Source organism: Oncorhynchus tshawytscha, linkage group LG11 (assembly GCF_018296145.1).
Source record: "Oncorhynchus tshawytscha isolate Ot180627B linkage group LG11, Otsh_v2.0, whole genome shotgun sequence".
Lineage (NCBI taxonomy): Eukaryota > Metazoa > Chordata > Actinopteri > Salmoniformes > Salmonidae > Oncorhynchus > Oncorhynchus tshawytscha.
The window spans coordinates 40,519,641-40,536,264 of NC_056439.1; the positions used below are offsets into that span (position 1 = coordinate 40,519,641).

The 16,624-nt window shown below is 45.0% G+C and overlaps 1 protein-coding gene across 1 annotated transcript in view; it reads right to left on the reverse strand.

Annotated features, from left to right (window-relative positions):
• Positions 1–4,532: 4,532 nt before the first annotated feature.
• Positions 4,533–16,624, reverse strand: part of LOC112262002 (frizzled-3) — a 41,550-nt gene continuing 29,458 nt past the window's right edge. Inside the window, exons 8-11 of the mRNA XM_042330128.1 lie at positions 7,262–7,410; positions 6,198–6,309; positions 5,900–6,087; positions 4,533–5,596 (exon numbers count right to left, since the gene is read on the reverse strand). Coding sequence (XP_042186062.1) covers positions 5,368–5,596; positions 5,900–6,087; positions 6,198–6,309; positions 7,262–7,410 — 678 coding nt within the window. The 3' untranslated portion in view covers positions 4,533–5,367. The remainder of the gene's footprint in view (positions 5,597–5,899; positions 6,088–6,197; positions 6,310–7,261; positions 7,411–16,624) is intronic.

Genomic DNA, 16,624 nt, shown 5'->3' on the forward strand with positions numbered 1-16,624 from the left:
TTCAACACTATTCAAAGGTCACATGGAAACTTGCAATAGCCTCTACATGGTTGGTTAGATGAGCATTTGTACAAGGCTTCTATCAATATTTTGGAATGGCAGATGTTGATTTCGGGAGGCTGCAATCAAGGAAAGGGGAACAAAAACAACGACCTGCCAATCAACAGTGGCAACGGCTGGATGCTATTTAAGTGATAGTTTGACTTTAAAAATCAGTCTATTGATGTGTGGCCAGTGACAACAGTGACTTTTTTTTGACGCTCGTCAACGTTAACACATCGCTTGCCTTACTGTTTTAAAAACATAAATGCTATTTCATATCAGCGAGAAATAATAACAATAAACATGTTAAATTATTACACACCTTTACAGGGTTAGTTGTTCCACACGGCCATGTTACATCGCTTGTTTAGGGAAGACCTAGGTGGCCACCTGTGTTAATTACCACCTACCTCACTGATATGAAAGATAAGGGGGAAATCAGCATATGTTTAGGAAATCGGTTTGAAAGCAATAATTGACGTTTCTAAACTTTAAAAACACAGTTTCGGAATTGTAGTTCTCATGGAGCCAACCATGGGCGAATGTAACCACAGAAAACCCTATGTATGAAAAATTAGGGTTTGAGAGCTGTGATCCCACAGTGCTTATGACAAAGTAGACAGTACAAAAACAAAGATATTGTTTTTAGGCAATTGATATTTTGGCATCGTATTAAATAAACTTGAATAGTAACATCACCAATCTGAGGTAAAACGGGTGTAATTCGGTTAATACCCCCCAATTCGATGTGGTCGAAACATCCATGTGTAATGTAACACTGTCCACATCATGGAAAGTAGCGTAATATGCATTAGACGGCAAAATAATTCAATATCTTAATTTAGGATGATAGTAAAAGAAGCAAAGTTCCTTTTTTTTCAAGTATCACACATCTCACTAGTTTGCCCATTTGGACAAAATGCTCGTAAACACAATTTAACCAGGCTCTCTAGACTAGAGCGTCCATGTGCAAATATGCTGTTTGCTTACCATGATATTGAATTAGCTGTGTCCTTTTTTTGTAGGTTCGTTTCACGTTTGCAGCTACAGTAGTTATGTTATTATTAGGTGCGAAATGCTAGGCAAATTAAAGTTTGGAACCTTTTTGACTAGGCCACGAAATTAATAGCATTCTCCGCATGCTCCGAAACGATGTTTCTTTGTGGATAATCATGTCGGTTGGCATGGCTTGTGATGCATTACCGCCACCACCTGGACTGGAGTTTCTTTTGTTTTGACTAACTGACATCATGTAGGCTTCATTTGTTTCTTGTTGACATATTAAATCAAAAGGTGCTTAGGTATAGAGCCCAAAATACCTCGACTTCACGGTCCAATATTTACAAGAGAGAGAGAGATGGCCCAGCAGTGTTGTATACATAACCACACAAAGATGAACCAAAACACACCCCAACATCAAATCAAATCAAATTTTATTTGTCACATACACATGGTTAGCAGATGTTAATGCGAGTGTAGCGAAATGCTTGTGCTTCTAGTTCCGACAATGCAGTAATAACGAGCAAGTAATCTAACTAACAATTCCAAAAAAAAAACTACTGTCTTATACACAGTGTAAGGGGATAAAGAATATGTACATAAGGATATATGAATGAGTGATGGTACAGAGCAGCATAGGCAAGATACAGTAGATGATATCGAGTACAGTATATACATATGAGATAAGTATGTAAACCAAGTGGCATAGTTAAAGTGGCTAGTGATACATGTATTACATAAGGATGCAGTCGATGATATAGAGTACAGTATCAACGTATGCATATGAGATGAACAATGTAGGGTAAGTAACATTATATAAGGTAGCATTGTTTAAAGTGGCTAGCGATACATTTACATCATTTCCCATCAATTCCCATGATTAAAGTGGCTGGAGTAGAGTCAGTGTCATTGACAGTGTGTTGGCAGTAGCCACTCAATGTTAGTGGTGGCTGTTTAACAGTCTGATGGCCTTGAGATAGAAGCTGTTTTTCAGTCTCTCGGTCCCAGCTTTGATGCACCTGTACTGACCTCGCCTTCTGGATGGCAGCGGGGTGAACAGGCAGTGGCTCGGGTGGTTGATGTCCTTGATGATCTTTATGGCCTTCCTGTAGCATCGGGTGGTGTAGGTGTCCTGGAGGGCAGGTAGTTTGCCCCCGGTGATGCGTTGTGCAGACCTCACTACCCTCTGGAGAGCCTTACGGTTGAGGGCGGTGCAGTTGCCATACCAGGCGGTGATACAGCCCGCCAGGATGCTCTCGATTGTGCATCTGTAGAAGTTTGCTTTTGGTGACAAGCCAAATTTCTTCAGCCTCCTGAGGTTGAAGAGGCGCTGCTGCGCCTTCCTCACGATGCTGTCTGTGTGAGTGGACCAATTCAGTTTGTCTGTGATGTGTATGCCGAGGAACTTAAAATTTGCTACCCTCTCCACTACTGTTCCATCGATGTGGATGGGGGGGTGTTCCCTCTGCTGTTTCCTGAAGTCCACAATCATCTCCTTAGTTTTGTTGACGTTGAGTGTGAGGTTATTTTCCTGACACCACACTCCGAGGGCCCTCACCTCCTCCCTGTAGGCCGTCTCGTCGTTGTTGGTAATCAAGCCTACCACTGTTGTGTCGTCCGCAAACTTGATGATTGAGTTGGAGGCGTGCATGGCCACGCAGTCTTGGGTGAACAGGGAGTACAGGAGAGGGCTCAGAACGCACCCTTGTGGGGCCCCAGTGTTGAGGATCAGCGGGGAGGAGATGTTGTTGCCTACCCTCACCACCTGGGGCGGCCCGTCAGGAAGTCCAGTACCCAGTTGCACAGGGCGGGGTCGAGACCCAGGGTCTCGAGCTTGATGACGAGCTTGGAGGGTACTATGGTGTTAAATGCCGAGCTGTAGTCGATGAACAGCATTCTCACATAGGTATTCCTCTTGTCCAGATGGGTTAGGGCAGTGTGCAGTGTGGTTGAGATTGCATCGTCTGTGGACCTATTTGGGCGGTAAGCAAATTGGAGTGGGTCAAGGGTGTCAGGTAGGGTGGAGGTGATATGGTCCTTGACTAGTCTCTCAAAGCACTTCATGATGACGGATGTGAGTGCTACGGGGCAAACAGGCAAACAGGTTTCATACAAAAACTTTATTGGAATTCTTGCATAACTCTACAACTCAACTTGACATCTACAGACATTCAGACAGAGCTAGCCATAGAGGTAAAGTGCTCAATCTTTTATTTGATTTTTTAGGAAAGCTGTGATGTGTACAGAGAGAACAGAGATAGACTTACAGCAAGAGGAGTAGGTAGAACAAATTGTCCCTCATCCCGGGTAGCAAATCCTGGTCTTGGAATCAGGGTTGGGGTCAATTCCTGTCAATTCAGGAAGAACACGGAAATTCCAATTCTCTGTCATGATTTTCAATTAGGAGAATTTGGAATTGGAATTTTGTTTACTGTCTGAATTTACTGGAATTGAAAAGGAATTGATTATTTGCTTTGGACATGTAGGTTAAATGTAGCCAATCATTGATATTGATCTATTAATCCCTCAACATTCCATGAGGTGACCAGACCAGTAGTCAGATAACCAGATAACCAGTAGTCAGGTGCTTAGTTGGAATTAAATCATGCAATATCTGGACACTCGAGGACCAGGGTTTAGGTTATGATTGTGGGTAAGGGCAACTTCTACCATGACAGTAGGCAGGAGAGCTTTAGAGACTGAAAGGGAATGAGTGAGAGTGAGGAGGCAACTGGGAGAAGCACAGTCAATCACACAAGCGGGCACAGAACAAGGATATTTGGGTGTTTGACAAGCAAAAATATGCTACTTTGCTCAGGAACACACTACAGACAGACAGGCAGACACAGAGAGGAACGTGTTGCATCTTGAGGTGCCCAGTGGACACGTCTTTGACGTGTGGTGAAGCATCATGGGTAAAGTATTAGGCATCAGGTGGAAAAACACCAAAGAAGAACTCCGGAGATTGACAGTGTCCTGACACACACACACGAGCAGCAGTGTATTACAAAGACACACAATAGCAGCAGTCTGAGGTGACTGAGGAGTGGCAGGTGTGGTTTAAGGTACCTCTGGACTGATGAGGTAGGCTGGGTTAGAGGCAAGGGAGGGTTTAGTGTACATTGGAGTGTGTGTGTGTATGTAGGTTTGCGTGTGTGTTTGTTCACAGGTAAGGCTGAGAGATTTTGAGGGGTTGTGAGAAAATCACCTGATGACCATAATGGAGAAGACTACTGCAGTTTTATGTGTGTGAGTGAGAGACGGATACAGAAAGACAGGAGAAACATCAGTAAACAAGCACAATCTTTCCCATATTATCAATTTTCCTTTTTTCCTCCTCCTCCTCCCCAGTGCATTCCTCCTCCTCCCCAGTGCATTCCTCCTCCTCCCCAGTGCATTCCTCCTCCTCCCCAGTGCATTCCTCCTCCTACCCAGTGCATTCCTCCTCCTCACCAGTGCATTCCTCCTCCTCCCCAGTGTATTCCTCCTCCTCCCCAGTGTATTCCTCCTCCTCCCCAGTGTATTCCTCCTCCTCCCCAGTGTATTCTTCCAGTAGTCCTTTCTTCCAGTGTTAGGGGTACAGATCCTCTGTTGTTTCACACAGCGCTTGTCAATAGCAAAGACTTCGGATACACCCCCCCCAACCCCTTTAAAAAGTCCTCCACATTCCTCTCTGCTTAGCTCTGAAGCGGCAGCAAAATAAGCACTACTCCAACCTCCATCTGTCCTTCCCTATTTTTCCCTAACTTTCTGAATCCCAAATCGATCCCTAGCAACTATTCCCTACGCACTTCTGAAGCAATCGGCCCTAGGCATTGATCTCTCCTAGCTTCTATAGTTTCTCTCCACCAGGTGGGAGTATAGTACTGCACTACAAGTACACTCACGCTCATATTTTCAGCAGTACTCACAGCCAATCTTCACAGTATAAAAAAATATAATAGTCTTGTTTCACAACCACAGCAAAAGAGCACTGTAACACACACACAGAGTAGACCTTATCAGCTCATCTCTGGGTCTCTTGGTGTGTATCAGAGTACACACACAATCCCCCTCATTCATAGTGGGCTGGCTTTCTGGCCATGAAGCCATTCCCTCTATAGAGAGTCCAATCCAAGTCCAACTGACTGATTGAGGGTTAGCATCTCGCTACTTAGCAACCTCTGTGAAAAGCTGTCCAGGAGTGATCCATCTGTCAGTCAAACTGAAGGCCCCACTTCCTCTCTCACACATTCCTCCTGAATGGGATGGACCTGTGTGTATGTTGCAGGTGGGGAGCGGGACAACTGACAGTTCAGCAGTGATGACATAATTTCCTGTTTCCGGTCAGGCGCTGGCTCCATTGTCACCATTATTAGTGACGCGGCTGAAGCTCGTCCCGTGGGTGATAAGGGTGGGTGTGGCCACGGAGAGATCACACTGGCTGCTGTGCTGTGATTGGGCATCCAGACCGTGGAGGCTGCTGTGAGTGGACAGCAGGTGGTCGTGGCGGGGCGTGCTGCCGTGGGGGGGTAGAGTGCGCTCCTCGCCGCCTCGGTAACTACAGGGGGTGTAGCTGGGCGTAGGGGAAAGAGAAGGGGAGGAGACGTTAGTTCAGTAGTTCACAACTTTATGTACAACACACACATCCACACCAATATGTATGTTTTATCTCAGGTATAGAACTGTTAATAACAGATAGATTAGCAGCTGTCTACAGAAAAGGATCTCTTGAAGTGCCATAACTACAATAGGCTTTGGAAAGCCTGAATCCAGTTTCATCGTGTATTCATCTTTGATTATAAAAACGGCTCATATATAGTGGCATCCGTAGTCAACCCTCTCTTCCTCCTTTCCACCTTCTCTCTCACTCTCCTACCGTCCATCTCGGGAGCGATGTAGACTGCCATGGTAACTGGTCTTGCTGTGCACGCTGCCAGCCTTGCTGCGGGTGGAGGAGGTGTGGCCCAGTGAGTGGATTGGTCTGCGGTCATCAGGGGCGTGTCTAGGGTCGTCAGGCTCGTCCAGGATGGCCAGGTGAGTGGAGGAGGCATGGGTGGAGGTGCCCTGGGGGAGGAGGATTAGGAATGAAAAACAATTAGTGATATCATATTATATTACATTATGAATTATGGTTAGGGCCATGTTTTATGACAAGGTCATAGTGCCAGTAATACCTGGGTGGAGGTTCCCCGTGATTTCCTGATGATGGGGGTGTGGGGGTCCCTCAGTAGAGACTGGGAAAAGTCTGGCTCCTGGAGCACCTGTCTGCTCTCATTCACCCCACTACTGTGGAGGGAGGAGTGCAGGGAGAGAGGAGGAAGTGGGTGAGAGGGGTAAAGGGGTGAAGGGGAGGGAGTGAGAGGGGGGAGGGAGGGAGAGAGGGGGAGGGAGGGAGAGAGAGGGGGAGGGAGAGAGAGGGGGAGGGACGGAGAGGGGGAGGGAGGGGAAGAGAGAGGCATGGGAGGGTAGGAAATAAGTGGAAGGGGAGGGAAAGGAGGAGAGAGGGAGGGGCATGGGATGGCAGAAAATGAGTGGAAGGGGGAGGGAGGGGAGGATGAAGTGAGAGGGGGAAGGTGGGAGGGAGGGAGGGAGGGAGGGGAGGGGAGAGGAGAGGAGAAGGGAGGGCGGGGAGAGGAGAAGGGAGGGCGGGGAGAGGAGAAGGGAGGGCGGGGGGAGAGGAGAAGGGAGGAAGGGGAGAGGGGAAGGGAGGAAGGGGAGAGGAGAAGGGGGGAGGAAGGGGAGAGGAGAAGGGGGGGAGGAAGGGGAGAGGAGGAGGAGAGAGGGAGGGAGAAGGGCAAGCCGAAAGAAAAGGGATGGTGGAGAGAAGGGAAGAAAGGGAGTGATACACAGAAGAGGGCAGGGAGAGAGGGAAGGTAGAAGGGTGAGAGAATTGCAGAGAGGAGATGGAGATATGGAGGAGTGGGAGGGAGGAGAGATTGATGGGGTGAGTGGAGGAGGAGGGTGTTGTTGAGGGTGGGAGAACAGGCACAGAAAATAGCCTAATCACCATGGAGACCGGGTTATGGGAAGTGTGTGTGTCAGGAGGGAGGGAATGACAAGGCTTTTAATGACATTCCACATTCAAATGTTGGTCAAATTGCTCATTTGAATATTTTCTGCAATTTATCAAGCTAGCGAGTGGTTCTACATTACTACGTATTGAAATTACCGGCTTGAAATGAGAAATACACAAACAGACATGAGCACACACTCTCTCGCTTTCTCTCTCCCGGCTTACTCTTTGTTTCTGCGTCTGTGTAGGAAGCTGGCCCATTTGAAGCAGGTCTTCTTGCTGCCCACCCAGAAAACTGAGGGAATCCCCACCACCAGCATCATCAGGTACTTAATGAGGAACAGGGCCAGGTCTGGACGACTGGTCTGCTCAACCTACACAGAGAAAGAGGGGGTTGAGGGAGTGAGTCCAGAATCATCTGCTATTTCATCAGAAACATCTGCTATTTCATCAAAACAACTATTCAACCTAACACACAGCGAAAGAGGCAGGACAGAGAGGAGAGTGAGATGGTGTGTGTCCTCTTCCTCATACTGCACAGCTCACTGCCCACAGACAGTCCTCCCTTCTGCTCTACTCCACATGCCAGCGCAGTGACTGTGTGTGTGTGTCTGTGTGTATGTGTGCACACAGAGACAGCGAGAAAGGCTAGCTACCTGTAGTCTAAAACGGGGCTCTCCAACCCTGTTCCTGGAGACTACTGTCCTGTAGTCTAAAACAGGGCTCTCCAACCCTGTTCCTGGAGACTACTGTCCTGTAGTCTAAAACGGGGCTCTCCAACCCTGTTCCTGGAGACTACTGTCCTGTAGTCTAAAACGGGGCTCTCCAACCCTGTTCCTGGAGACTACTGTCCTGTAGTCTAAAACAGGGCTCTCCAACCCTGTTCCTGGAGACTACTGTCCTGTAGTCTAAAACAGGGCTCTCCAACCCTGTTCCTGGAGACTACTGTCCTGTAGTCTAAAACAGGGCTCTCCAACCCTGTTCCTGGAGACTACTGTCCTGTAGTCTAAAACAGGGCTCTCCAACCCCTGTTCCCTGGCTCTCCAAGAGACTACTGTCCTGTAGTCTAAAACAGGGCTCTCCAACCCTGTTCCTGGAGACTACTGTCCTGTAGTCTAAAACAGGGCTCTCCAACCCTGTTCCTGGAGACTACTGTCCTGTAGTCTAAAACAGGGCTCTCCAACCCTGTTCCTGGAGACTACTGTCCTGTAAAACAGTCTAAAACAGGGCTCTCCAACCCTGTTCCTGGAGACTACTGTCCTGTCCAAGTCCTAAAACTAAAGGGCTCTCCAACCCTGTTCCTGGAGACTACTGTCCTGTAGTCTAAAACAGGGCTCTCCAACCCTGTTCCTGGAGACTACTGTCCTGTAGTCTAAAACAGGGCTCTCCAACCCTGTTCCTGGAGACTACTTTCCTGTACGTTTCCACTCCAACCCTAATGTAGCATACCTTGTAATAATTAGCTGGTTGATAAGCTGAACCAGGTTAGTTAAAACTGGGGTTGGAGACAAAACCTACACGAGGGTAACTCTCCAGGAACAGGGTTGGAGACCCCTGGTCTAAAACCACAACTTTCTCTTGTGGCCACAAATAACATCACTAAAATGTGCCACTCACACACACACACACACAAACACACACATATCGACCTCCGGGAGAGCGATCAGATAACATGGAGTAAAATGTGAATTCCAGTGTGACTACGGGATGCAGAGAGGGTCACTGCACAGGGAGGACACACAAGTCAGAGCACCTGCTCGTACCACATATTCCACATACACACCAACACATTCACACACTCATCACTGCTCATATTACTTTCATTCATTCAGCTGTATACTATGAGAGAGAGAAAGAGAGAGAGAGAGAGAGAGAGAGAGAGAGAGAGACAGATGTAGAGAGAGACAGAGAGAGAGATAGACATGTGTGTACTATTGCAGCTGTAATGTCTACCAGTGGAGGCTGCTGAGGGGAGGATGTTCATAATAATGGCTGGAACAGAGTGAATGGAATGGCATCGGACATATTGAAACCAAGTGTTTGAAATATTTGATACCATTCCAAATATTCCGCTCCAGCCATTACCATGAGCCCATCCTCCCAAATGAAGATGCCACCAACCTCCTGTGATGTCCATCCTTCTCAACTGTTCTACTAACGTACATTCTCTCTATTGCAGTGGCAGACACACATCCACGTTTAACTGATACATGGCCGGGAAGATGAAAGGCTTTCGCCACCTGGTAATCTGTGTGCGGTGTGTGGTTGGTGTGTGTATAACAGAGACGGTGTAAGCACAGCTGTTATAATTAAGCAATAAGGCCTGAGGGAAAAACCCTTGAATGAGCAGGTGTGTTGGGCCGCCAGTTGGGCCGCCAGTTGGGCCGCCAGTTGGGCCGCTAGTTGGGGAACCCTGCCAGAACTCTTTGTGCCACTATAACAAGGGACCAGCTTCTGCATTCAGAATGACTGGGAGTGAATGGTAGCAGTACAGAAAGTTTGGCATCAAAGTGAAAAGTAAACACAATCGTATTGAATTTCAGCTAACTACTCAGCGAACACATATTATAACTGTCATTCTGTTAATAAAAAATGGAAGAATCTACAGCCACGTTACTACTGGATTTTCTGACCGCTGGTCACGTTTTCAAGGCTAATCCTGTAGAATCTAGCAACAGCGCTGGTCCCATTATTTTTTTAATTTTCTAATGCTTCAGCATGGAATTATTATGTTGTCTTTACCTTCCCATTTTCAACCTAGGAGCAAAGCAGGAAGTCAAATCAGGAAGTATATGCTGTGGTTTGTTGATTCCAATCATTTGAATGAACATTCTACATTACCATGGAAATTATTGCATCACAATACCAGGCAGCCATTGCGAGTGTACCCATGAGTTTACCAGCCAAGTTGCCAGGGTTAGAGGTTCCAAACCTGTTCTATTCATTCCTGTTCAATGTGTGCTAGTGCTGCACCTTGCTTTCAGCATTTTATGTGTGCTTGTTTGCTACAACACCTTGCTTCCCACTTGGCAAAACTGGTGGAATCAACGTTGTTTCCACCTCATTTCAACAACCAAAAAAATTGAGGTGATGACGTTGAATCGGCGTAAAAAACTGATTGGTTGGATCAAACGAGATGGTAACATTTTTTGTTGATTTTACATTCAAATCATGTTAGTTGAAAAATCTACCAAATGTAAATCAAAACTAGATATTGAACTGGCATCTGTGCCCAGTGAGTTGTTTCAGCTAGAAGCAACAAAGTTTCGTCACGTTGAATGCCTGGCCATCCTGTCTTCAGTCAGCAGTTCATTACCAAAAAAAATGTTTTACGGTTACACGGTAATTATGCCAGCTCTAACACACACACACACACACACACACACACACACACACACACACACACACACACACACACACACACACACACACACACACACACACACACACACACACACACACACACACACACACACACACACACACACACACACACACACACACACACACACCAGGTGCTTAATAATTAAGAGGGAGCACTACAAAGCCTCCACAGAGTGGAGGAAACTTGATGCCGTGGAGTTGGGTTGGGCAGAGTAACGTTACAATGTGTGGGTTACAGAAAACTAACTAGAGAGGGACTGGTAATAGGAGCAGTAAACTAGCAGACAGAGAAAGAGAGAGACAGAGAGAGACAGAGAGAGACAGAAACGGATATAGAAACAGAGAGACAGAGAGCGAGAAAGAGAGACAAAGAGACAGAGACAGATAGAGAAACAGAGAGCGAGAGAGACAAAGAGACAGAGACAGATAGAGAAACAGAGAGCGAGAGAGACAAAGAGACAGAGACAGATATAGAAACAGAGAGACAGAGAGCGAGAAAGAGAGACAAAGAGACAGAGACAGATAGAGAAACAGAGAGCGAGAGAGAAAAACACCTCTAGACTTACATTGACTTCAGTATGAATTCACACCCATTTCCTTTTTCCACATTTGGTTGTTTTACTGCCTGATTTTAAAATGTATTAAATTGAGATTTTTCATCACTGGCCTATGCACAATACCCCATCATGTCAAAGTAGAATTATGTTTTTAGAAATTGTTAAATATAAATGAAAAGTTCAAATGTCTTGAGTCAATACAATGCATTCGGGAAAGAATTCAGACCCCTGGACTTTTTCCACATTTTGTTAAATTGTATTCGAAAATGGATTAAATACATAAAAATCATCATCAATCGACACACAATACCCCATAATGACAAAGCGAAAACAGGTTTTTGGAAATGTTAGAAATATTTACATACAGTTGAAGTCGGAGGTTTGCATACACTTAGGATGGAGTCATTAAAACTCATTTTTCAACCACTCCACAAATGTCTTGTTAACAAACTATAGTTTTGGCAAGTCAGTTAGGACATCTACTTTCCAACAATTGTTTACAGACAGATTATTTCACTTATAATTCACTGTATTACAATTCCAGTGGGTCAGAAGTTTACATACACTAAGTTGATGTCATCACTTTAGAAGCTTCTGATAGGCTAATTGACATAATTTGAGTCATTTGGAGGTGTACCTGTGGATGTATTTCAAGGCATACCTTCAAATGTAGGGCCTCTTTGCTTGACATCATTGGAAAATCAAAAGAAATCAGCCAAAACCTCAGAAAAATATTGTATACCTCCACAAGTCTGGTTCATCCTTGGGAGAAATTTCCAAATGCCTGAAGGTACCACGTTCATCTGTACAAACAATAGTATGCAAGTATAAACACCATGGGACCACGCAGCCGTCATACCGCTCAGGAAGGAGACGCGTTCTGTCTCCTGGAGATAAAAGTACTTTGGTGCGAAAAGTGCAAATCAATCCCAGTACAACAGCAAAGGACCTTGTGAAGATGCTGGAGGAAACAGGTACAAAATGATCTATATCAACAGTAAACGAGTCCTATCTCGACATAACCTGAAAGGCCGCTCAGCAAGGAAGAAGCCACTGCTCCAGAACCACCATAAAAAAGCCAGACTACGGTTTGCAACTGCACATGGGGACAAAGATTGTACTTTTTGGAAAAATGTCCTCTGGTCTGATGAAACCAAAATATAACTGTTTGGCCATAATGACCATCGTTATGTTTGGAGGAAAAAGGGGGAAGCTTGCAAGCCGGAGAACACCAACCCAACCGTGAAGCACAGGGGTGGCAGCAGCATGTTGTGGGGGTACTTTGCTGCAGGAGGGACTGGTGCACTTCACAAAATAGATGGCGTCATGAGGTGGGAAAATTATGTGAATATATTGAAGCAACATCTCCAAGGCATCAGTCAGGAAGTTAAAGCCTCGTAGCAAATGGGTCTTCCAAATGGACAATGACCCCAAGCATACTTCCAAAGTTGTGGCAAAATTGCTTAAGGACAACAAAGTCAAGGTATTGGAGTGGCCATCACAAAGCCCTGATCTCAATCCCATAGAAAATGTGTGGGCAGAACTGAAAAAGTGTTTGCGAGCAAGGAGGCCTACAAACCTGACTCAGTTACTCCATCTCTGTCAGGAAGAATTGAGCCAAAATTCACCAAACCTATTGTGGGAAGCTTGTGGGAGGCTACCTGAAACGTTTGACCCAAGTTAAACAATTTAAAGGCAATGCAACCAAATACTAATTGAGTGTATGTAAACTTCTGACCCACTGGGAATGTGATGAAAGAAATAAAAGCTGAAATAAATCATTTTCTCTACTATTATTCTGACATTTCACATTCCTAAAATAAAGTGATGATCCTAACGGACCTAAAACAGGGATTTTTTACTAGGATTAAATGTCAGGAATTGTGAAAAACTGAGTTTAAATGTATTTGGCTAAGGTGGATGTAAACTTCCGACTTCAACTGCAAGTATTCAGACCCTTTTCTGAGACTCAAAATTGAGCTCAGGTGCATCCTGTTTCCGTTGATCATCCTTGAGATGTTTTTACAACTTGATTGGAGTCCACATGTGGTAAATTCAATTGATTGGATATGGTTGGAAAGGCACACACCTGTCTTTATAACGTCCCACAGTTAGAGCAAAAACCAAGCCATGAGGTGATGGAACTGTCCGTAGAGCCCTGAGACAGGATTGTGTCGAGGCACAGATCTGGGGAAAGGTATCAAAACATCTATGCAGCAATGAAGGTCCACAAGAACACAGTGGCCTCCATCATTGTTAAATGGAATAATTTTGGAACACCAAGACTCTTCCTAGAGCTGGCTGCCCGGCCAAACTGAGCAATCGTGGGAGAAGGGCCTTGGTCAGGGAGGTGACCAACAACCCGATGGTCACTCTGACAGAGCTCCAGAGTTCCTCTGTGGAGATGGGTGAAGCTTACAGAAGGACAACCATCTCTGCAGCACTCTACCAATCAGGCCACTCCTCAGTAAAAGGCACATGACAGCCCGCTTGGAGTTTGCCAAAAGGCACCTAAAGGACTCTCAGACCATGAGAAACAAAATGATCTGGTCTGATTCACTTTTTGGCCTGAATGCCAAGCATCACATCTGGAGGAAACCAGGCACTGCTCATCACCTGTCACCATACCTACGGTGAAGCATGGTGATGGCAGCATCATGCTGTGAGGATGTTTTTCAGCAGCAGGGACTGGGAGATTAGTCAGGATTGAGGGAAAGATGAATGGATCAAAGTACAGAGAGACCCTTGATGAAAACCTGCTCCAGAGCGCTCAGGACATCAGCGTGGGGGCGAAGGTTCCCCTTCCAACAGGACAACGACCCTAAGCACACAGCCAGTGGTTTTGGGACAAGTCTCTGAATATTCTTGAGTGGCCCATTCAGAGCCCGGACTTGAACCCGATCGGACATCTCTGGAGAGAACTGAAAATAGCTGCGCAGCGACGCTCCCCATCCAACCTGACAGATCTTGAGAGAATCTGCAGAGAAGAATGGGAGAAACTCCCGAAATACAGGTGTGCCAAGCTTATAGTCTCATACCCAAGAAGACTTGAGGTTGTAATCGCTGCCAAAGGTGCTTCAACAAAGTACTGAGTTAAGGGTCTGAATACTTATGTAAATTTGTTAATTTGATAATTAAGTTATGTATATTTTTTTTGCTTGGTCATTATGAGGTATTGTGTGTAGATTGATGAGTGGAAAAAAACTATTTAATCCATTTTAGAATAAGGCTGTAACATAAACAAATGTGGAAAAGGTGAATGGGTCTGAATACTTTCTGAGCTCCTTTGTTATGACAAGCCTAAGTAACTTAAGGAGTAAAAAGGCACATAATAAATTGCATGGACTCACTCTGTGAGCAATAATAGTGTTTAACATGATTTTTGATGACTACCTCATCACTGTACCCCAAGCATACAATTATCTGTAAGGTTCCTCAGTCAAGCAGTGAATTTCAAACACAGACTCAACTACAAAGACCAGGGAGGTTTCCAGTGTCTCGCAAAGAAGGGCAAAGAAGGGCACCTATGTAAAATGTGGCAAGGCAATTCACTTTTTGTCCTGAATACAAAGTGTTATGTTTTGGGCAAATCCAATACAACACGTTATGGAAGACGACTCTCCATAGTGTTATGGGTATGCTTGTAATCATTAAGTACTGGGGAGTTTTTCAGGATAAAAAAGAAACCGAATGGAACACCTGACGCTGAAAGATTAATTCACTTTTCAGCAGGACAATAACCTAAAACACAAGGCCAAATCTACACTGGATTTGCTTACCAAGAAGACAATGAATGTTCCTGAGTGTCCGAGTTACAGTTTTAACTTAAATCTACTTGAAAATATATGGCAAGACCTGAAAAGGGCTGTCTGCACCTGAACAAGGCAGTTAACCCACCGTTCCTTGGGTAGACCGTTAATGTAAATAAGAATTTGTTCTTAATTAACTTGCCTAGTTTATTTTTATTTAACCAGGTATGCCAGTTGAGAACAAGTTCTCATTTACAACTGCGACCTGGCCAAGATAAAGCAAAGCAGTGCGACAAAAACAACAACAACACAGAGTTACATGTGGGATAAACAAAAGTACAATCAATAAAACAATAGAAAAATCTATATACAATGTGTGCAAATTGAGTGAGGTAGGCAATAAATAGGCCATAGTAGCGAAGTAATTACAATTCAGAAAATTAACACTGGAGTGATAGATGTGCAGATGATGATGTGCAAGTAGAAATACTGGTGTTCAAAATAGCAACAAAAAACAGTAAATAAAAACATTATGGGGATGAGGTAGGTAGTTGGATGGGCTATTTACAGATGGGCTGTGTACAGCTGCAGCGATCGGTTAGCTGCTCAGATAGCTGATGCTTAAAGTTAGTGAGGGAGATATAAGTCTCCAACTTTAGCGATTTTTGCAATTCGTTCCAATCATTGGCAGCAGAGAACTGGAAGGAAAGGCGGCCAAATTAGGTGTTTGCTTTGGGGATGACCAGTGAGATATACCTGCGCGAGCTAGGGGTGGGTGTTGTTATGGTGACCAGTGAGCTGAAATAAGGCGGAGCTTTACCGAGCAAAGACTTATAGATGACCTGGAGCCAGTGGGTCTGGAGACAAATATGTAGCGAGGGCCAACCGAAGAGAGCATACAGGTCACAGTGGTGGGTAATATATGGGGCTTTGGTGACAAAATGGATGGCACTATGATAGACTGCATCCAGTTTGCTGAGTAGAGTGTTGGAGGCTATTTTTAAATGACATCTCCGAAGTCAAGGATCGGTAGGATAGTCAGTTTTACGAGGGTATGTTTGGCAGCGTGAGTGAAGGAGGCTTTGTTGAAAAATAGGAAGCCGATTCTAGATTTAATGTTGGATTGGAGATGCTTAACATGAGTCTGGAAGGAGAGTTACAGTCTAGCCAGACACCTACAGTGCCTTGCGAAAGTATTCGGCCCCCTTGAACTTTGCGACCTTTTGCCACATTTCAGGCTTCAAACATAAAGATTTAAACTGTATTTTTTTGTGAAGAATCAACAACAAGTGGGACACAATCATGAAGTGGAACGACATTTATTGGATATTTCAAACTTTTTTAACAAATCAAAAACTGAAAAATTGGGCATGCAAAATTATTCAGCCCCCTTAAGTTAATACTTTGTAGCGCCACCTTTTGCTGCGATTACAGCTGTAAGTCGCTTGGGGTATGTCTCTATCAGTTTTGCACATTGAGAGACTGAAATTTTTTCCCATTCCTCCTTGCAAAACAGCTCGAGCTCAGTGAGGTTGGATGGAGAGCATTTGTGAACAGCAGTTTTCAGTTCTTTCCACAGATTCTCGATTGGATTCAGGTCTGGACTTTGACTTGGCCATTCTAACACCTGGACATGTTTATTTTTGAACCATTCCATTGTAGATTTTGCTTTATGTTTTGGATCATTGTCTTGTTGGAAGACAAATCTCCGTCCCAGTCTCAGGTCTTTTGCAGACTCCATCAGGTTTTCTTCCAGAATGGTCCTGTATTTGGCTCCATCCATCTTCCCATCAATTTGAACCATCTTCCCTGTCCCTGCTGAAGAAAAGCAGGCCCAAACCATGATTCTGCCACCACCATGTTTGACAGTGGGGATGGTGTGTTCAGGGTGATGCGCT